This window comes from Rhinolophus sinicus, linkage group LG16 (genome assembly GCF_036562045.2).
Source record: "Rhinolophus sinicus isolate RSC01 linkage group LG16, ASM3656204v1, whole genome shotgun sequence".
Taxonomy (NCBI): Eukaryota; Metazoa; Chordata; class Mammalia; order Chiroptera; family Rhinolophidae; genus Rhinolophus; species Rhinolophus sinicus.
The window spans coordinates 26,085,017-26,107,058 of NC_133765.1; the positions used below are offsets into that span (position 1 = coordinate 26,085,017).

Consider the following 22,042-nt stretch of genomic DNA (forward strand, 5'->3'; position numbering starts at 1 on the left):
GGGGGCGGCGGGCCTCCCCCACTTGGAGCCTCCTGGGAAAAGAAGGAGGAGATGTCCTGTGGCCCCTTCTCATGCAAGCAGTGGGCCAGAGGGGTCTGCATCTGGCCAAACAACAGAGGACATCTCATTAACAACCCAGTTGAAGGTACAGAACTATGTTCATTAAGGTAATTTAGTGGCTCTGGGAGAGTCTCCATCTCTGCATCTCGGTGGGTACTTTGCGGTCCCAGCATCAAGTTGGGGACACTGCAGGATCCTAAGCCACCTGGGTGTTGCCCAACCCCTGGGGACCCCTCAGCCTCTGTGGAGCCTTGCCGAGGGCCTGGCTCACCTCATGGCACCATTTCTCAGGCTGAGGTTCTGTAAGCTGTTTTTCTATATGTAAAAATCGAACAAGCCACAAAAATATCGAAGAAAATGTCATGCCCTTTTGGGATATGGTAAGGGGATAGGATTACAAATTGCTAAGGTTTCTTTAATTTCCAAATTTGTAAATAAATAAAACAAATGTAATCGGTTTCCTTACATTTGCAGCCGCAGTGTCTTCTGTAACCTTTCCCATTGGAATACATTTAGCCATAAAACTTATGTCTTTATTACCACTGCATGATGGTTTTTAAGTCGAACGCACAGGCATGTCTCAGTCCTATTTTACTGTGCAGGTGACATGTGGGGTCGTACTGAGTGAGGGGTGGAGGGGCAGGGTCCCCTCTCCCACCTGTCCTCAGACCTCCTGCTCCTCACAGGGCCCAGGGGGGAGGGACTTGGCCTTTCCATCCTGGAGTCCTAGAGACCCCCTCCCCCCATTTCCTGTGTATCAGTTTTACTGTCCAGGGAACCAGTCACCTAAGGCTGCCCTGCCAAATGCCCAGGTGCAATCGCCCCTATAAGACTTATAGATGCTCAGCTGACAGACAACACCCTCAGGCTAGTGCAGCAAAAGCCTCCAGTTTCCTGTGGATCTGACCCCTGGGATGTCAGCGCCCAAGGTCACTTGTAGGTCCTGAGGAGCGTCCCTGCACCCCCTCACCCCAGCCCCCCAGGAGCCCTCCTGCATCTGTGTCTGTGCCTCCCCAGGATTCTAGCACCTGGGTTTGTGTGGCAGGTCCTGGTTGACGCCTGTGAAGGCCATGACCTGGCCTCAGCCGGGTCCTCAGAGGGGGTGGGGTTGCCACAGTGTCGGGAACCTTTCAGCAGGACCCAGAACGGAGCCGCCTCACTGCTGCCACTCTCCCAAGGTGCTGCATTTAGATCAAGTTCATATTTTGTTGTATAGATTTAGTGCTAGTTTTACACAGATCTTTTATTTCACTTGGAACATTTTTACATTAGTATTTATCTGCTTCCACTTGCTTTTAAAATGTTTTTCTATAAAACGAAACACAAATATAGAAAAGCACCCCTAGCAACGGTAGCCATCGATTATTCTGGGCACTCCACTTAGCGGAGCAGGGTTTTCCACTGTGTGAAAACCCAGATGCTTCTGAGCAGCTTCTCTGGGCACCCTTGCCTGCCCCCACACTTCCATAGCGAATCCCAAAGGGCCTGGTTGGGTTCCCCCAGCTTTCTGGCCAGATCCACCACCTTTCAACGGTGCTGCCACACTAACATTGAGCTCATTAGGAGCCATCGTTGTGCTTGGACCACCCCTGGAGTACGTGACTCCATCCTGGTAACCTGGTGACTCAGGTGTGCTTCTTCTGTCCTTGTGCAGGACGCTGCCCAGGTGCTGGGGACATTGCGTGTGTGCTACCGGGTGTTGGCAGCAGATGTGTTTATGTTTATAAGAAGCCATACAGCTGGACGCTTAAGACTGGGGCACTTTGCGATCTGTAAAGTAAGTATCAATTAAAAACAAGAAATGCAAAACCTGTTTTTTCCCCAAAGAACCTTCAAGCCTAGGTGGCTTCCTCTGATTTCTACCAGATATTTCCTATAACAGATACTCTCCATCACACCCGTGTAAAGGATGAAAGTAACCTTGCACCCCCTCCCCTGCCCTGGAGCCACCCATGTGTCCTTTCTGGAGGCTGCCATTCCCACATTTCTTGCTTAGTCTTCCATACATTTAGTATTTGAACAGTTATGTAGCACTTATACAGGACCTGTCATTTTTCTTCCAGCTCTATCTGAGTTTTTTTTATATTTAGCCTCATAATACTAATAAGTAGGCCCCATATCACAGAACAGGGAACTGAGAACAGAGGGGTGTCACTTTTTCAGGTTCATGTGGCTTCCAGGATTATTTGATACAGGTCATCAGACACCAGTTGCCATGCTCAGTCATTGTGCTGTGCTGACTTTCTATATTCCTTCATTAGAATAAAGTCATGTCCCCACTCAATCAGTGTACTGGGTATTTTAAGGGCACACCACACTGCGACACCCCTCTTCTAAGTCCAACTTTGATTCGGTTGGCTTCCCGAGGCAGCTGGTGAACAAGGAGAGCGGAAGTGTGACCTGGGAATGAATTAACACTTTCCCATGGTCTTCTGCCAACAATATATCAACAGAGCTATTTTGAATGACTTTTCTAGGATCATGCTTCAAGGTTACAAAATGAAAAGGATGAGCATAAGGGATTCAAACCCAGAATTCACAAGAAAACCATCTGCGATCAAGATAACCTCCTGGTGTCCTCAGCAGTGGTTCAGCAGCACAAAAACGTGTATCTGGCCAAATGATAGGTAGAGACATAAATGTCCTCCCTCCCCTGTTGCCTTAACAGCTGCCAAACCGTTTGCTCCCCCGGCGCTCTTCCCAGGATTTCACAAGGGAGTGCCTCAGCAAACTGAGGCCCATGGAGAGATATCGGAAAAGCTCCTTTGAGGGGAAGTCTCGGCAAACTGAGGCCCGATGGAATCATATCGGTCCCTCCCCTTCAATGGATTCCTTGGAGGTGTGCGTGTGTGTGAAGGCAAAGTACAAGCTGGAACACAATGGGAACTTTCGGAAAGACAGCCAGCAGGCTACTAACACACAGATCTTGAGATTAACAATCTTTTACCTCCTTAGAAGTTAACCAATAAAAACTACGCGTTGGCCCGATTCGGGGCTCAGTCCTTGAGGCTTGAGACCCTTGGCCCCGCTCGCACTCTAATCCTGGCCACTGTCTTTTCTTAGCCCTGCACCGCCCTTCCCACTTCCCACAGCTCGTGTCCTGCTGGACGCGACACTCCCCCACATTGAAGGTGCTGCTGAAGTAACACCAGTCAGCGGAGTCCAGAGTAGTAGCTGTAGTTTGTACACAGAGACTGGTCTGTGGTCAAGGTGGATGTGGGCAGGAAAGGGACATTCAGAGCCAGTGTAGCCACTGCCCACTCTCAGCCAAGCCAGAGTCCAGGCTGCTCAGATCTATCATCAGTGAGACCCTGGGGGCTTGTCAAGTTCAGGCTTTAAGCCCCCAAAGCATCAGCCCAGCAGACCCCTTTCTCAGGTGATGTTAACTGCTCATCATCTGGGTTTGTTTGATCGAAGGCAAACTGCGCAACTGTCATGTGGGCAGTTGGTTCGGAATGTCCAGGGTTTTCCCCGTTGGGAGTTAAACAGACTACTGGTCACTCAGGGTGGTCACCTGACCCCCAGGAAGTCTCACTGCAAGGCAGCGGTAGAATCAAGTGGGGGGGGGGCAACTGGGAGGAGATGGACACATGCTTGCATCCGCCCAGTCCACGGTGGGGGGGGGGGTCTTCATTTCAGGGAAAGGCGTTGTATTTCGGGTCATGGATTAAAACATAAAACCAAGAGTTGGGTCAGGATTTGAACCGTTTTCTTGGGCCAGGCACCTCCTTGGGGCACCAGCTATCTCCACAGAGCAAGTTTTGGGCAGGAGGATGTGGGAAAAGCAGTGAGGAGAGTTCTTGGTTCAGGTGTCAGGACATTATCTCATGTCCAGGTGTTCGGGGATCTCTGTTCCTAGGCAGCCCTCTCTGACCCCCGGTCGGATCCATCATTCATGAGTGTTATGACTCTAGGAAAGTCACTTAATCTCTCTAAATGTCAATGCCCTGAACCATAAAATACGGATCACGGCCCTTACTTAGCTCACCCTATAGTGCGGGTGCGAGCATCACAAGATAGATTTTTCCCATGACCTCTAAAACACTTCAGTGTGGAAAAGAAAGGTTCCGTGCTCCTGTCTTGTAGCCTTCCATGTACCCTCTCTGGAGGCAACCAGTTCTGCATTCCTTGCTTATTCTCCCAGACATTTATCACTTAATGTAGATATCAACCATTTTTCTTCAGGCTTTGTATTTAGTTCTAGCCATTGAACATAATATTAATAAGCACGTCCTATGAACATTTCCGTATCACAGACAGGGATCCCAGACACAGAAGGGCTAAGTAACCTTCTCAGGTACATGGGGCTTTCAAATGGGATGTGCTTTTGGGCCATCAGGCACCCGCACTTTCAGTCACTGTGTTGTACTGAATCTCTATTTGTCTCATCTAAATAGTTATTCCTATATAACCAGTCTGTTGGGTGTTTTAAGTTCACACCAAACTGCAAGATCAATCTTCTAAGCCCCCTTTTGATTCAGGTGGCTCCTCAGCTGGTGACAAAGAGATCGGAAATTTGACCTAGAAATAGTTTCTTTTTTTTTTTCAATTACAGTTGACATTCAATGTTATGTAGTTTCAGGTGTAGCATAGTGGTTAGACATTTACATAATTTACAAAGTGAGGCCCCCAATAAGTCTAGTACCCACCTAGCACCATACATAGTTATTACAATATTATTGACCATATTCCCTATGATGTACTTTACATCTCCATGACTATTTTGTGACTGCCAATTTGTACTACTTAACCCCTTCACCTTTTTTTTACCTAGACCCCTACCCTCCTCCTAACTGGCAACCATCAGTTTGTTTTCTGTATCTATAAGTCTGTTTCTGTTTTATTTTGTTTTTCAGGTTCTACATATAAGTGAAATCATATGGTATTTGTCTTGGTCTGACTTATTTCACTTAGCATAATACCTTCTTGGTCTTTACTGTTGTCACAAATGGTAAAATTTCATTCTTCTTTATGGTCGAGTAATATTCCGTGAAAAAAAATATATATATACACATATATATGTATATATACATATATATGCATCTTTTACATATATACACACACATATATATATATGTATATATATATCGTATCTTCTTTAAATTGTCTGTTGATGGACACTTAGGTTGCTTCCATAGTTTGCCTCTTGTAAATAATGCTGCAATGAACCATAAAGATGCATGCATCTTTTTGAATAAGCGTTTTACATTTCTTTGGATAGATACCCAGAAGTGGCATTGCTGGAGTTCATAAGGTAATTCTATTTTTAATTTTTTGAGGAACCTCCATATTGTATTTCATAGTGACTGCACTAATTTGTTACCCCACCAACAGTGCATGAGGGTTCCCTTTTCTCCACATCCTCACCAACACTTGTTTGTTGATTTATTGATGTAGCCATTCTGATACGTATGAGGTGAGATCTTATTTTTGTTTTTCATATGCATTTATCTGATGATTAGTCATGTTAAGCATCTTTTGATATGGATATTGGCCATCTGTGTGTCCTCTTTGGAGAAATGTCTATTTATGTCCTCTGCCCATCTGTTAATCAGATTTTTTTTTTCTTATTAAGTTGTATGAGTTCCTTATATATTTTGGATATTAACCCCTTATTGGATGTACCATTGGTGAATATCTTCTCCCATCCAGTAGGTTGTCTTTTCATTTTGTTGATGGTTTCCTTTGCTGCATAAAAATGTTTTACTTTGATGTAGTCCCATTTGTTTGTTTATTATTTTATTTTTCTTGCCCAAAGAGATTTGTCCAAAAAAATACTACTAAGAGCAATGTCAGAGTTTACTGCCTATGTTTTCTTCTAGGAGTTTTAGGGTTTTGGGTCTTACATTTAAGTCTTTAATCCACTTTGAATTTACTCTTGTATAAGGAGTAAGAAAGTGGTCTAGTTTCATTTTTTTTTCATGTATCTATCCAGTTTTCCCCCTTGCTCCTGAGGGGGCCTCCACAGCTGACACATCCCACTCTTCACCGTGGGTGTGGGACCAGCCCATGTTGCATTTCCACCTCTCCTACCAGTCTCGACGTGGCTTTTTATATGCTTAGTTATAGGATTTCCATTCAGCTAGTCTTCAGATGGTTCTCCAGAGTGATTGTTCTGTAACTTAGTTGTAATTTTGATGTGATCATGGAAGGAGGCGAGCACAGCATTTATCTGTTCTGCAAATTGGACCTAGGAATAAATTGTTAATATTTTTACCAGGAAGATGTCAATAATTCTCACTATTGTGAATGCATTTCCCAGCGCCTTGCTTCAGGGATACAAAAAGAAAAAGATAATGGATTCAAACAAAAGATACACGTGCGAATTCATTCAGCAGCATCAAAATGGGCTCTGGCTACACACGGTTGAGCCTCAAATATCATCGCATACAAGCTATACCACTGAAGTCACTGTATAAGGAGTAAGAAAGTGGTCTAGTTTCATTTTTTTCATTCCATCAATAAGTTGATTCAAGAGTAATGATTGTAGTTTATTCAGTGCACCATGTTGAGAGACAAACTATTAAAATGTTAAGTTCTATTCGCAGAACCAGAGGGCCCTTTGGAATGGCCCAAAGGTGGGAATCCTTGATAGATGCCTTGACTGAACACGTAGGTGGTCACAGGATCTCCCCTGTCCTCCACCCTCTGTCCCTCTTATAGACTAAAAATGGTCAGGTTACTGAAGTGTTTATTTTTAAATTTTTTTTAAAATTAAAGCTTATTGGGGTGATAATTGTTAGTAATGAAGTGCTTATTCTTGCTGTGAAATCTGATGAAGCTCTTTGGTTTATTCAGCCAACATGAACTCAGGCCCTGTTCTAGACGTTGGGAAACACGGTTCCTTTCCTCAAGGTGCCCAGTGGAGAGGACACATAACAAACCACCCGTTGAATGAGTCTCTTACTCATCTCTGTATTCTCCAAGCCTCATTCACTGCCTACCACATGTAGGAGCTCAGTAATGAGCAGCTGCCTTGATCAGCAGTACAGTGTGAGGGTCAAGTCTCTAGCATGTGGAATTCAGATGACCTGGGTTCGAATCACAGCCTACCCAGTTATGTGCTATGTGACTCCAGGCAGGTCACATCATCTCTCTGAGTCAAATTTCCTAGGATGGGATTTACACGACAAGGTTCTGTGGGGTTTTAAGGAGCTAATCCAGGAAAAGAGCCTGCACATGCTAAGTGCTCGACCAGTTGTAACTATTGGAGTTAATATTGTCACCATAATGTCAACGAGCCCTGGTAAACCCCCTGGTCTCCATTCACCTTCTGGAAAAGGAGAAGCACTGACCACACAAGTCTTTTTCTATCAAAGTAGGATGCTAGGAATTAGGAAGTCTGCTCTTTTAGGTGTTGTGGAGCGCCACCTAGCAGAGGAGAAAGGAAAATTGTCAAAATGTAGCAGAGACATATTAAGGGCATGTATAGGATGTCCCAATCTTTAAAACAGGAATATGTATATATGTGTGTGTGATATACATGATATATGAAATATATATATGTGTATATATATATCTATATCTATATATATATCTATATATATAGATATATATTAGGTTGGTGCAAAAGTAATTGCAGTTTTTGCAATTATTTTCAACCTTTTAAACGACAATTACTTTCGCATATATACATGTATAGATATGTATTCCAAAAACGCCCCAGTACAACATGACCTCAAATCTAAGTCAATTTTTCCAATGGGCTAATAATATTTCCCAAAGAGAAAATGAAAATTTATTGAGGTTGTTCTGCTTACGTAAACTTTAGGAAAATTAAATATGCACATATACTATTTAATGGTTTCAATACAGCTATATATTTTCAAACGTTGTATGACTAATAAGAATTACTCTTTTCAACTTTCATGTTTCAAAAACTATTTTTTACTCAAACTCTTCACAGCATCTTCAACATAAGTGTTTTTCTCATCTCCAAGGCAGTTTTTGTGTCTTCTAAGCCTGTTTTTCAGGACCCAGTGTCTTCCCTTCCCATAGGAAGAAGGGCAGAGAGGCATTTTTGAATACTGACATTTTCGACAAACCACAGAGTGGCATTAGGATATTTTCAAAATGCATCCTGTAGGTGGGTGTTTGTGACCTTCACAATATCAATGAGATTTTTATTTACAAGGACTATGAAAGCACTTATGTACACCCCCACCCCCACAAGCAAATGTGAGGTCCTCTTTCAGGAATAATTGCTGAATCTGAGTTTAATTTTCTACCATTTGTTTTACTGATTTTATAGGGTCACCTCTTTAGGCCTCCAAAATTCACATTTAGATCTTTTAAGGCCATTGTGTCTTCCCCAAACTGTCCTTTTTTTTTTTTTTTTTTTAAGTTGTTGTCCTTTCAATCTTAGTTGTGGAGGGCACAGCTCAGCTCCAGGTCCAGGTCCAGTCGCCATTGTTAGTTGCAGGGGGCGCAGCCCACCATCCCTTCGGAGAGTCTCAGCTCACATCCCCTGTGCGGGAGTCGAGGAGTTGGAACCGGCAACCTTGTGGTTGAGAGCCCCCCCCCCCTCCAACCAACTGAGCCACCTGGCCACCCGGGAGCTGAGTGGCAGCTCATTGACTTCATTCTAGTTGCGGAGGGCACAGCTCACTGGCCCATGTGGGAATCAAACCAGCAGCCCCATTGCCCAGAGTTCGCATTCTAACCAACTGAGCCACCCGTCCACCCCCCCAAACTGTCCTTTGCTGTTCAAAATCAAGTTCTTGAGAGAACCACCAGTGAAAATTTAGACTTCCTCTTTCCTGTGAGTTGTTGGGGATGACTAAGATTAAAAACAAAATAAAAATAAAGGGTGTGCTCAGACCATCCCACGTCCCAGGACTCCTTGGGTTCAGCCCAAGCCTCTGCCCCCTCACCCAGGCATCAACCTCTCCTGATCCCAGGGGCAAAAACACCATCCAATTCCAAGAGGGGGAGGGGGAACCCAGTTGCAGTAGAGGGTGGGACCTACTCTCCGTGCAGAGCGGCATGAGGCCTGGGGGGAGACCTTGCTCCGGGACACTCTGTGAAACGCTAGGACTGAGAGAGACTGTGGCGAGAAGCAAAGTCTCATTCTTATCTCCCAGCCATTTTTTCTCGCAGCCTTAAACGGAAAACGAAAATTAGCTCTGCAAACTCAGTTTCGATTTCCAAACATGACGTGAGTAGGGAGGACCTGGCGGGAGAGCTGACTCCTGAGCATTAAAAGGGCTGGGCAGAAGCAGAGGTTTATTCCATCGGGCAGCCGGGTCCCGCAGAAATGGAACCCTCCCGGAGCCTGTATGAGACCCCTGCAGACGAGCTGGACACCTTTGTGAGGCAGAGCCTGCAGCCCCAGAGGGCCTGGAAGGAGGAAGTACAAGACGCCTGGGACAGAAGTGAGCGGTTCTTGAGGGATGTGTGCTTCCATGATGAGCTGATTGGAGACCAAACAATCAGAGTGCTGAAGGTGGTGAAGGTGAGCACTTGGGAGACCCTGGGGGTTCGAATCCCAGCTCTCCTGTTTTGGGACTGTGTGACCTGGGGAGACGGGTCATTTCATCTCTCCCAGTCTCTGCCTCCACCCCTTTAACCCAATTTGTTATCAGGAATAAATGAGATAAAGTGTGGGGAAGTGTTTTTAAACGGTAAATAATCCTACAAATCTAAAGGATGATGATGATGATTATCGCAATTGGCAAGAGAAAATGTCTGAGATGTTCTAAATTAAATCACAGCACCTGAAGAGAGAGAAAGCAACAGGAATAATTAATATCTGTGGGCCAATTAACAAAAGACTGCTCACATTCCTGAGTACCATATATGTTGGAGCTTCCCCCTCCTTTCTTTTACCCCTCCCCACCTCCCCACCCACCCCCCCTCCCCCCCCCCCCACCTTCCACCTCCCCCCTCCCACCTCCCCACCCTCCCACCTCCCCACCCTCCCAACCCCCCCCAGCTCTCTGAGTGCCAGGGAGGCAAGTGGAAGATGGGTAACAGGTCTCTATAAAATGTATGATTTTATTTCTTGTTTAAGAAAACCTGCTTTGGGTTGGCCAGTTAGCTCAGTTGGTTAGAGCTTAGTGCTAATAACACCAAGGTTGCCAGTTTGATCCTCGCATGGGCCACTGTGAGCTGCGCCCTCCTTAAAAATAAATAAATACACAATATCTCCAATAAACAATTCATTATATGCTGCAGTAAGATGGCTTTTTTAAAAAAAGAAAACAAAATCTACTTTACCCCAAATTCTTCTATATTTTTCTTCTAAAATAGCACTAGGTTATACAGTTATATTAGAAACTACCTAGCAATTATGTAATACCAGAGAGTACTTCCAGGGTTACATGGATTTTTCAGGGCTGATTATGAAATTCAACACCCATTTATAGCATGGTTCCTCCTGGAAAAGTACTAATTTGTAATTCAACTTCTAACATATCACCCTAAATCAAAAGTTCCTTGACTGTAAATCTAGATATTTCTCATTTTACTAGAATGAAAGACTAACATTAACTTAAATAAATCACTCTTTACCTATGGGTGACAATGACTACCGAGGGTAAGGCTGAAAAGGAAGGACATGCAGCTTTAAAGAATCTTTAAATAAAAAAGTTGAAACCAAAGACTCAGGGGGTGTTATCAGCAAACTAGGAGCTTCCAAACAGAAATTCAAAAAATTCAAGCTCCTATAATTGCTTCAAAAGAGCCAGCCTTGCACTTCTGGGCTCTGACTGTTCCACATATCTGAACTTCTTAGAGGAATTGCAACCTCTGCTTTCTGCTCTTAGAGCTCCATCAGAATCTTTGTTTTCGGGACCTTAAATGGAAAAAGGAAACGCCCATCAAAACCAGAAATGGGACGCATATTCTCTGAAGGATGGGTTTGAGAGTATTCAAATATTTCAACATAGGTTCTAAATAAAGCTTTTCTATGGGTTCGAAGGTGCTGTTTCCACTGGAGACGTGCCATTTATGTTACTCCAAGTACCCATATCTTGAAGTTCCCATTCCCACTATTACAGGTGGAGACTGTCTGGAGGAAAAAACAATTATTTTCCCTTTCCTCTTGTTCTTTCAATGATCTCTATTTCCAGAAGTTTAAACACCCCTTGACTATCTCCAACTATTTTGAGTAGCATGGAAAATGCCTAGTACAAAGTATTTATGGAGTTAAACACTCTATTTGGATATATCTTGGTAAACAAACATAGCAGAAAGGACACCTGCTCATTACATTTCCATTTCCATATTGGGAGGAAGAGGGTACATTGCACATAAATTAACATTTCTTCTCTCTCTGCCTTTCTCGACCTTGTTAAGCACTAGATTTTCTGAATTACGTCTCATTTTCTTGGTTTCATCCATCTATATTGTGGTGAGAGTGTTGTATTTTTCTAGAGTTAAACCTACTAATTTCATTTGGTTTCCTACCATGAGTGGCCTGGAGAGTCTTTTTCAAAGTCACCTCTTGCTATGCTAATCACTGCCACCTGCGGAAAACCATATTGATTCTCTTCTACTATTCTGTTTCCTCAGCTCAAGGAACCCAATGCCAAAATTCAGGTCACATAGGAACCTGAGGTCAAATTGTTTCATGATATTCTAAATTACATGAGTAATACATTTAATCACAAAAATATAGGGGGGAAAAACAAAAAAATTTTTTAATGAATGACCGTATTATGCATAAATGAGCACTGTTAAAATTTTCATATACTACAATCACATTTTATGTTTATAAATAATTAGAAAATGTTTTGTTTCACATGTATTTCTAAATATTTTAAGAGACTGTAAGCTTCTGGTGCTGGCCCAGATGGAGTAAGGCTCTTACAAAATCTCACAAATCACAACTAAAACTCTGGAGAGACATGGAAAAGCAAATGATTGACAACTCTGAAAAGTAGAGAATAGCCAGCAGATTGGGACTAAAGTTAAAACTTGAGTAACAAGCTGTAACAAGGGTGATTTTGGTGGAGCAAACTCTTAATACATGTGACAACATGGATGAATATCAAAAGCCTTGTGCTGAGAGAAAATAAAAAGCCAACGTCAAAAGCTCACATACCGTATGGTTCCATTTATATAATTCTCGAAATCGTGAGATTATAGAGATGGAAAACAGATTAGTGGTTTCCAGGTTTCAGGGATGGTGGAGGGGAGGGAGGTAACTGTGACTATTAAAAAGTAGAATGAGGAAGTAGAATTGGAATAGTTCTGTATCTTGGTTTCAGTGGTGATAACAGGAATCTGAACATATGATAAAATGTCATAAAACTAAACACACACATTGTATCAATGGCAATTGCCTGGTTTTGGTAGTCCACTACATTTATCTAAGAGGTAGCCATGGTGGGGGGGAACCAAACAAAGGACACATCAGACCTCTCTGAACCATCTTTACAAATTCCTGTGAATCTATAATTATTTCAAAATAAAAAGTCTAACAATGTACATTTGTGCATACACACACCCATAATATGTATATAAAATGTATACACAAAAATGTTTGTCTAAGCCAGAGCTGTCCAATAGAAGTTTCTCCAATGATGGAAATGTTCTATATATGCACCGTCCAATATAATCAGGTGGCTACTTAGCACTTGAAATTGAGGCTCGTGCAGCTGAAGAACTGAAATTTTTTATTTCATTTCATTTTAATTTATTTAAATTTCAGTAGCCACATGTGGCTACCATGTTGAATGGCAGAAGTGGAGGCATCGAACATTTATGGAATGATGTATGTAAGAAGCTGGTAACTAGGGTTGCCTCTGGAGGAAAGGGTTTAGGGTCTGGGGTGCAATGGAGCTTTACATTTCATTTATAGCCTTAGAATTGTGTAACACATACTTAATTTTTCTAGTCCATGTATGATGGAGACCAAGGGCTCCTTTGGGGACCTGTGTGACTAGCCCAACATGGGTGCTCCTGGCTTCACCCCCACCTCAAAACATCAGGCCTCAGGGGAAGGTGAAGCTCAACTTTGATGTCCTCCCCAGGGCGGCTCCTCTGGGAAGGGGACGACGCTGAACCACAGCTCCGATGTGGATTTGATCCTGTTCCTGAGCTGCTTCTCCAGCTTCCAACACCAGGCCTGGCTCTGTGAGTCCATCCTAAACATCATCGAGGAGAAACTGGATCACTGTAGCAGGAGCCTGGCCTACAACATCACTGTGGCCCAGCACAGAGCAGGAAGCAGGGCCTCCCGCTCCCTGTCCTTCCTGGTCCAGGCCAGGAAGAGCAGTGATGTCATTAAAGTGGATGTGCTCCCAGCTTTCGATGCTCTAGGTAAAGACAGCGATGGGTTGGGTCCAGAGAACCTAGTCAGGGGCCCTTCAGCAGCCTGGCCTCGGGAGGGGGTTTGGGAAAGTGGAAACCAATGGGTGAGAGTGGAGTTTGTTCTTTTTCAGGGGGATGGGTCTGGAGCTATACTTTGAAAATGAAATCTTCCCATAAATCAGGTGTTTCCAAAGCCCATTCTTGCGGGAAAAGGGGACTTCTCCCAGATAATGGATTCCTACCCAACCCAACGAAGAGATTCTTCTCTGATCCTCTGGGAAACACCCAGGCAAGCAAGCACTTCAAGGTCTTTGCAAGAACTGATAGGAATCATTTTAAAAACAGACCTCTTAAGGTCTTCAAATTTTGGCTCCAAGACTTACTAATTGTGTGACCTTGAGCAAGCTATTTAAAACTTCCAAGACTCAATGTACCAACCTGTTAAATGGGATAATAATATCCAGTTGAATCATAGGAAATAGACAATATTTGACCATGTTTGACTCACAAAAAATGGCATTTCCTATGGCATTTACTACTTCATGGAGCTGTTCTGAGGATACCATGAGCTTAGATCCAGTGCCTGACATATGGTGAAGTCTTTAGTCAACATCAGTTATTTAAAATTTACCTATCTGACTTTTGAGTTGGCAACCAAACCCTCTAAGACCTCCCCTTATTTAGTTGTAAAGTGGGAAAAAATAACGCTGTAGCGAGGAATGCATGAGATAATGTCTGCACACTCTATGTGCTGTAGTTCTTTTCCCATCTTCCTCACCTCAATGGGCAGATTTTCCTGACCAGGCACTTTTATCTCCCAGGAAATATTTCCCCAGACTGTAAACCACGACCGGAAATCTATGAAAACTTAATAACCGTTGGCGGCCGCCCTGGGCAGTTCTCACCAAGCTTCACGGAGTTGCAGAGGCGCTTTGTGAAAAGTCGACCTATTAAGCTAAAGAACCTCCTGCGGCTGGTGAAACACTGGTACCTGCAGGTGAGGAGCTGGGGGGTGTAGGAGCAAGAGGAAGGGCAGGTGCATCTTGGTATTTTTTTAAAGGGAAAAGAAACGAAAACACCCTATCTCAGGACAGGGAGCATGTTAAATAGCGTTGGTGAAATAGTATGATTGGACACTATTTGTCAAATACAGAGCACTGGACAAAGTTTTGCGTTATTGTTGTGGCTATTGTTTACCTTTTTTTTTTTTTTTTAATTTTAAGTGTGTTTTTCCAGGACCCATCAGCTCCAAGTCAAGCAGTTGTTTCAATCTAGTTGTGGAGGGTGCAGCTCACAGTGGCCCATGTGGGGATCTAACCGGCAACCTTGTTGTTAAGAGCAGCGCGCTCTAACCAACTGAGCTAACCGGCCGCTCCTGTTGCTTACTTCTTGTTGCTGTGTTCTGTTCCCTTCCAAAGTGTTGTGTCCTGGCGATAGCCTCCTGGTTTTGATAGCATGTTCTTCCAGGGCAATTAAATGGTTTCTGATGTACACAGACGTGGTTTTCAACAGGCGTCAGACCTCAGGCATTTGGGACAACAGCAACAGCAATAATGAGAAAGCTGTCATTTACTGAGCGCTAATTAGGTTCCGTGACCTATGCTAAGTGCTCTGCAAATTTTTTCTCATCTGGTTTTTCCAACTGTCATATATTATTCATCAGCCCCATTTGGAGATAAGAAAACTGAGACTCAAAAGCTAAGGTGGGGCTGAGATTTGAACCCCAAAGTGTCTGACTCTAGAACCTGGGCTCTTAATCAAGAACCCTAAATATTTTTCATAATATTAACATTTTTTTTTCAGATTATCTGAGTATTATACATTGGGCTCATTATAAAAACTTCAAGTGATTTTAAAAAAAGAAGATAAAATTCACATGAAATCCCTGAGATAATACTAATAACATTTTTGGTGACTATTTTTTTTTCATACCTATCTTTATATCTGTACTCACAAAGCTCATGCACAGAGCTTAAGTAAGTGGGATCAAATCATGCAAACTCTTTTTGTATTCCACCCTTTAAGAAAATACATTTGCTTACTTTGGACTTGAATTTTTGGGAGTTACCTATTAATGTATTTTGCATACTTTTCAATTGTTTGTGTGTGTTTTTTTGTCTTATTTTTGTCAGTTGTAGGACCTCTTTGCAAATTGTAGATGTTTTACCATTACTTCTTATGTGTTGCAAATATTTTTACAAATATATCACTCATCTATTTACCTTAATTGTATCTTTGACAACATAATTATTTCTAATTTTTAAAATACACAGATGTCTGACTTTTTTCTATGTTGTAGGTTGCTTATCTTACCCACAGTATATACGTAGTCTCTTAATTTTTCTCCTAATATGTTTAATATATATTTTAACTCCGGTTATAATTTATTTTGATATTCGCTGTGACAGTCTTTATTTTCTTCCAAATGGCTAACAAGTTGTGCCAGCATCATTTACTGGATTATGCATCTCTTTCCCACTGAACTGAAATACCATCCTTGTCAATTATTAAATTCTTTCATCGACTGGGAGCTAATTCTGGGCTATCAGTTCTATTACCTTTGACTATTGTTTATTCTAACACCAAAAGCATACTGTTTTTGTTACAACTGCTTTATATAACATACCTGAGAAAACAAACACCAACTTCTCCATTTTTGTTTTTCTTGGATTTCCTAGGTATTTACTCCTCTATATGAATCTTAAGATCATTTCATCCCACTAAAAACATCACTGAGATTATAAAATTGCAACAAATTTCTAAATTAATTTTTGAAGAACTGAAAATTTTACATTATTACTCTTTCTCCTTCATCTTTTGTTTGTCCTGATTTTGTTTTGTTTTTCAGTGTGTCTGTGTGTCTTAGTTTTCTTCAGTTATATCCTATATTCGCTATGTTACATTGCCTCCCCCATTTCAACTGAATAACGAAGATTGATGAGGCCCAGGAAATATCCACAAGAGGCCCCAACTTCCTCTTCTATTGAAATTTTGATGGTCCCAGGACATATTTCATTTAGACTGCAAGCTGCTGGGCTCATGTCAAATTTTATGTATGTGCTACATAATCCGGATGTAAAAGGACGTTGATGAAATATTACTGGGTCCTAGAAACAGCATAACGTGGGAATTCCCAATTCCCAGGGTAACAATCTCATATTCTCTCCCTCTCCCCCTGTCTTCCCCAACCCTCATCTTCTCTCCCTCTCCAGTTTTTGAAACGTAAATATAAAACGCCAGGATTGCCCCCAAAATATGCGCTGGAGCTACTGACCATCTACGCCTGGGAAATGGGTACTGATGAAAGTGAGAACTTCAACCTGAACGAAGGGTTTATAGCTGTGATGGAACTCCTCCAAGATTATGAAAAGATCTGCATATATTGGACCAAGTACTATGATTTCCAAAATGAGGTGGTCAGGAATTTTATCAAACAACAGTTGAAGGAACCCAGGTGAGTGTGTTGGTTGCATTAGTTTCGGCTACAAAGGATAGAAAACCCAACTCAAACAGTTCTTAAAATAAAGGGGAGGTATTGGCTTTTGTCACTGAGAAGTCCAAAGATAAATAAAGCTTCAGACGTGGTGCGATCCAGATATTCACTATGTCATCAGGGTCCCATCTGTGAATCGCTCACTTCTGCCCTGCCCGGGGTTTTACCTTTGAATTCAGGCTAATTCCTTCATGGCTGCATCAGGTCCAGTCTTCTCACCTGGACTCAGACCTTCCAGTAGAGAAGAGCGCACACTTGCCCCAGTATCCCAAGCAGAATCCCTGAGATGCATTCTGACTGGGCCGGCTTAGTTTATACTGCCAATCTTGCACCAAGGGCTTCAGGCTGCAGGGAGGCCTCCTCCCTACACAGAGGCATGCACAATAATTCCACACACTTGAGGGACAGAGGACAGCGTTCTGAGTGTGATGGAAAGTCATTCCCCTTCTCTCTCCCAGGCCCGTTATCCTGGACCCAGCTGATCCCACCAACAACCTGGGAAGGGAAAAGAGGTGGGACCTGGTGGCCAAAGAAGCTGCTTACTGCCTGAGGCAGGCCTGCTGCAGCACTGAAGACTCCTGCCAAGATTGGGACGTACAGGTACCACCCCCACCCTCATTCCACTGTCATGACTTAGTGATGACCTCACTTCAACCCCCCCCCCATGAATCTTCCCCAACTCCTGCCATAGCACCTCTGAGTCCCCAACACAGGCAATACGTACCTGCCCTGGCGATGTCCCAGCCAACCAGGTATGCATTTCTTCCCCTTATGCTGTAAGTGTCTAGGCCTCAATTCTTTCGTCTGTAAAGTGGGCAGGCAATTTTTGCCCTGCTCTGTAGCCATTTGAGGGATACAGACAAAGAATTTATTCCATACATATATCCTGTGGACTAATGTCTCTGCTATTATGGGTTGTCAAAAGTTCAACTTTTTGCTATTAAAATGAGATTTATAGATGTATCCAAAAACCCTAAGTGAGGAGCATAGGCGTCCAATGCAGACAGAAACCCCAGCTGTGTGGCCCCCTGTGCATGGCTGTTCCCACACGGGCCACCATAGTCCCGGGTCTCAACACTATATGGGAACCCAGGATTCAAAGACCAGGACTCTGCGATGCGCTCAACTGAGAGATCTATTTTCACCATCCAGCTCGTCCCAGAGTTTTCTTGTTGCCAGTCCTACATTTTATATCCTGTAGGGAAATTCTGAGACCGGACTCAAAGGCAAACCTGCAGCCACAGAAGCAAGGCAGATAACTGCCACCCAGCCACGTTCCATTGGCTGGAACGGAAGGTCCCGCAGACCAGGGGTTTTCTGGGAGAAGATTCATGGAACAGTCTTCCAACTCCTGCTAAGAAGCCTTCCCATAATTATTATAGTATGTGTGTATATGTGTTTGAGAGAGAGAGAGAGAGAGAGAGAGAGAGAGAGAGAGAGAGAAGAAAACACACCCTCATAGCAAAAAAAAAAAAAAAAGCAAAACAAGCTGTTTAAAAGAGCGCACAATTAAATCTGCCTCCCATCCTGATCCCCAGCCTCTCAGTATCGCCCCCTCCCCGACACACACTTACCAATTTCTTGCCTCTCCTTCCATGGATATGCCACCCACACGCAAGCACGTGCCTGTGTCTAACTGCACATTCTATTTGTGTGGGGGGGTTTACTTTTATTTACTTAAATTATGACGTAATTCAGTTACTCTATTAAATTATCTGAAAGACAATTTTATATCCACACATATAGACCTAACAAGCATAACCATATGACAAAGTCCAAGCCAGGATATTTTGGAGCGTGAAATGGGATGCTGTTACTTACGCAGGATGAAGGACATACAGTAAGCTTGCCCTAGACAAATGGGAATGTCAGGGCCTCCTGGATCAACAGCTATATCATAATCCAATGAATGAAAGTACCTTAACTTATATAACCAGTGCCCTACGCATAGATTTTTAGGATGCTTTCAGGCTTCTGCTATTTGCATTGTATATCCTTGAATATACGTCCAGGTGCCTGATATACATTAAATCATTAAACCTACAATAGCCCTATGATTGCATATGGAGTAGGTTCCAATGTCCGCATGTGACGACAGGTGGGGTGGGGTGGAGGAGACCCTGGACAGGTCCACGTAGAAGGAATTGTTATTTGGAGAACTGTTGTCAGTTGTCACTCTGCTTGGGGTGAGTCAGAGGATGAAGGATGAGCCAGTGGTCCTATAAGCCAAGGATGACCAAATAGTTTGCTTTGCCTGGGACAGTCCTGCTTTATGCCTGTTAGCTGAGATAATTATTGATAGCACCTCCTTTAATTAAAAGTTTCTTGGTAGGCAATAAATTATATCATCAGTAGCCAGAAGGGGGAGGATTTGGAGACAACAGACAGTCATGACCACCAGAAACCCTTATCTGCTCCTCCCTTCCAGCCAGCAAGGAACGTCCAGGTGGTGGTGAAACAGACAGGAAATGAGCCCTGGAAACTCTCAGTGGACCCCTACAGTCCCATCTGGAAAATGAAACCGGAGATCAAGAGGACGTTTGGTCTCACCGGGCAGCAGCGTCTCTCCTTCCAGGAGCCGGGAGGGGAGCGGCAACTACTCAGCAGCAAACGGACCCTGGCAGATTATGGGATCTTCTCTAAGGTGACTGTCCAGGTGCTGGAGACCTTCCATGATGAGATTCAGGTCTTCGTGAAGAACTGTAGTGGCCATAGCAAGCCTTATGCCATCTGCCCTGATGACTCTGTCCGTGACTTGAAAGAAAAAATTGAGGACGCTGGAGGACCTTATGTGGAAGATCAGATACTAAAGTTCCAGGGTCGGAGACTGAGGAATCATTGCAGCCTCTCAGAGCTGCAGATTGAGGACTCCGACACCATCATGCTCATTAGAAGAGGCCACAGTTCCTCATGAGTGTACATGGTCAGGCTGCTCGCGAAGTAGACATCTATGGCACGGTCTCCCCATCCCACCCCTTTCTACCCAGACTATTGTCCACTCCAGAAGCATAAGTGTGCATGTACCCCTTCCCCTGTTTAAAATCCTCCAATGACTCCTATTACCCACAGAATATAGTTCCAGTTCCTTTGCTTAGCATTTAGGGTGCTTGACAATTTAGGCCTTGCTTAACCCCTTAATCTCTCCTCACCACTCTCAGAGCACACTGGATGTGCCCAAACACATGTAATTCCAGAACACTGACTGCCACTTTGTAATTCCATGACTCTGAGTCCACTTTCCTTTCCCCCATGTTTTCGTCTTTCCACACTCAAACCTCTTGAGTCACCAATTCTCAAAGTATGGACCCCAGACCAGCAGAATAAGCATCAGCTGGGAACGTCTCAGAAATCAAAATTCTCAGCAACTATTGCAGACTTACCTGTGTCTGGTTCTCAGGGGTTGGGACTCAGCAATTTGTGTCTTAACAAGCCTTCCAAGTAATTCTGATGCCTGCTCAAGTCTGAGAACCACTGCTATAAGCTCCATACAGCTGACCAAATCATCTTCTGAACTTACCCTGCCCTACACCCAGGTCAGACTTCTGGGAAAGCACTTGGGACCCTCGTCGTGTTCCTTTGTTGAATCGTGTATGCCCCCTCGTCTAGTGAGACAAGAGAGGAACTGTGTCTTATTCTTGTGTCCCCATGGTCAAGAATGGTGCTCCCCTGGCACAAATGCTTAGCACGCACTTGTTGAATAAACAAATACACTAAAGAATGACTTTGAATTCTTCACTATTGCCTTCATGAGTCTCAGACCAGGGCCATTTTGGAGACCACCTTGTTTGGGATGCTCCCCAGGTTATGTCTCATTCTTTGAAAATACCCACACTCCTCTCGTCTACAGAAGCCCCAGGCTTGTGTAGTGGCATACCACACTCACACCCAAAACCTTCACCCCTCTTTCCAAACCTAATTAGATCAAAATTGATCAGCTGACCCTAGGTAGCAGCCATCCATTGGTTGTACTTAGCCAATCAGATTCTGAGTCCTGGGGGGGGTGGGGGGGCAGGACCAGGTACAGGGAGCTCCTGGTACAGTTAAAGGAGGAGATATCTAAACAGAAATGCAGTCAGAACAGCAGCCTGAGCTGGAGCCCCACCCAAGTCCACACATTAGTAAAGAGAGAGCCGACCACACAGAGAATGGAGCTACACATAGTAAGAGACTAAATCGAAAGCCCTCCTCACATATACCCAGGGAGAGAAGCTGCAGTATGCTGGTAGATCTGCCCTTTTTTCTATTAAACTCCCCCTGTATACTTTCATCAACCTAAACTGAATGAGCAGCCACTCATTGAGTGAATCGGAGGGAGTTGTGTGTCTTTCCTGCCCCAAGAGCCTTGACTAAGATCTGCCTCAGCAGCTCAATACATTTTTTTCTAGTCCTCAGTAAATTAATAATTTATGCATCTACGTAGCATTTGCACTAAAAGTCTCCACAGACATGATGACATTTGAGTCTGATCCTCACAGCTGCTCTGGAAATTAATGGATGAGTCAAATTAACACCCCTGCCCCTTTATACAGATGAGAACACTGAGGCTTAGAGGACAGAACTAATGTTCAGAGGGCAACTTCTGTAGAAGAGCGTCATGCAGGGTGACAGGCGGGGTCTCTTCTGGGGCCTCTGCTCCTGCTCCCCACATAAGAACGCAGGACATGGTGAGGCCAAAAAGGAACACCCACGGAGCCATAGATAGGGGAGTCATACCACTATAGTCTCGCTGGCGGCTGGGTTGGAGATACAGGAAGCAGGAGTCACATGATCCGCAACCTGCCGTCCATTTCTCGCTGCCAACCAACGTCACTTGCTAGCTGCAATCCGCCTCTCTGCAATCCGCAATCCACACTCCGCTGCTTCCTAGCTCAGCCACCATCTTCTTGCTAGCCCCCATTTGCTGCTAGCGTAGCCACAGCAGTTATATTAGTGGCCAATGGCTCACTGGTTACAGCTGACGGCCAACTAGCCATAGCTGATGGCCATCCAATCACAGTTGATGGCCATTTACTACCTGAGCCAACACCTTTCCACGTGAGGCTGAGAGCCTGGAAACTGCACTCCTGGCTCTGTCCCCACCAAGAAGAACCAGAACAATCTCAGCAGGGACACACTGGAGCTCTCATAGATCATCTGGGAGGAATGCCTTCTCGCCTTCTCTGGACCTCACCCACAGGCAGCCTGCCTGAACGCCAGCCTCATCACTCTGCTAGCCTTCTCCAATCCCTTCAA

The 22,042-nt window shown here is 43.9% G+C and overlaps 1 protein-coding gene across 1 annotated transcript; it reads left to right on the plus strand.

Annotated features, from left to right (window-relative positions):
• Positions 1 to 9,012: 9,012 nt before the first annotated feature.
• LOC109445463 (2'-5'-oligoadenylate synthase-like protein 2) lies at positions 9,013 to 20,531 on the plus strand. The gene is made up of 6 exons (XM_019727871.2): positions 9,013 to 9,514; positions 13,038 to 13,326; positions 14,139 to 14,314; positions 16,530 to 16,771; positions 17,269 to 17,410; positions 19,239 to 20,531. The coding sequence occupies exons 1-6, from the start codon at positions 9,317 to 9,319 to the stop codon at positions 19,722 to 19,724; spliced, it is 1,533 nt and encodes a 510-aa protein (XP_019583430.2). The 5' UTR covers positions 9,013 to 9,316; the 3' UTR covers positions 19,725 to 20,531.
• The last annotated feature ends 1,511 nt before the right edge of the window (positions 20,532 to 22,042 follow it).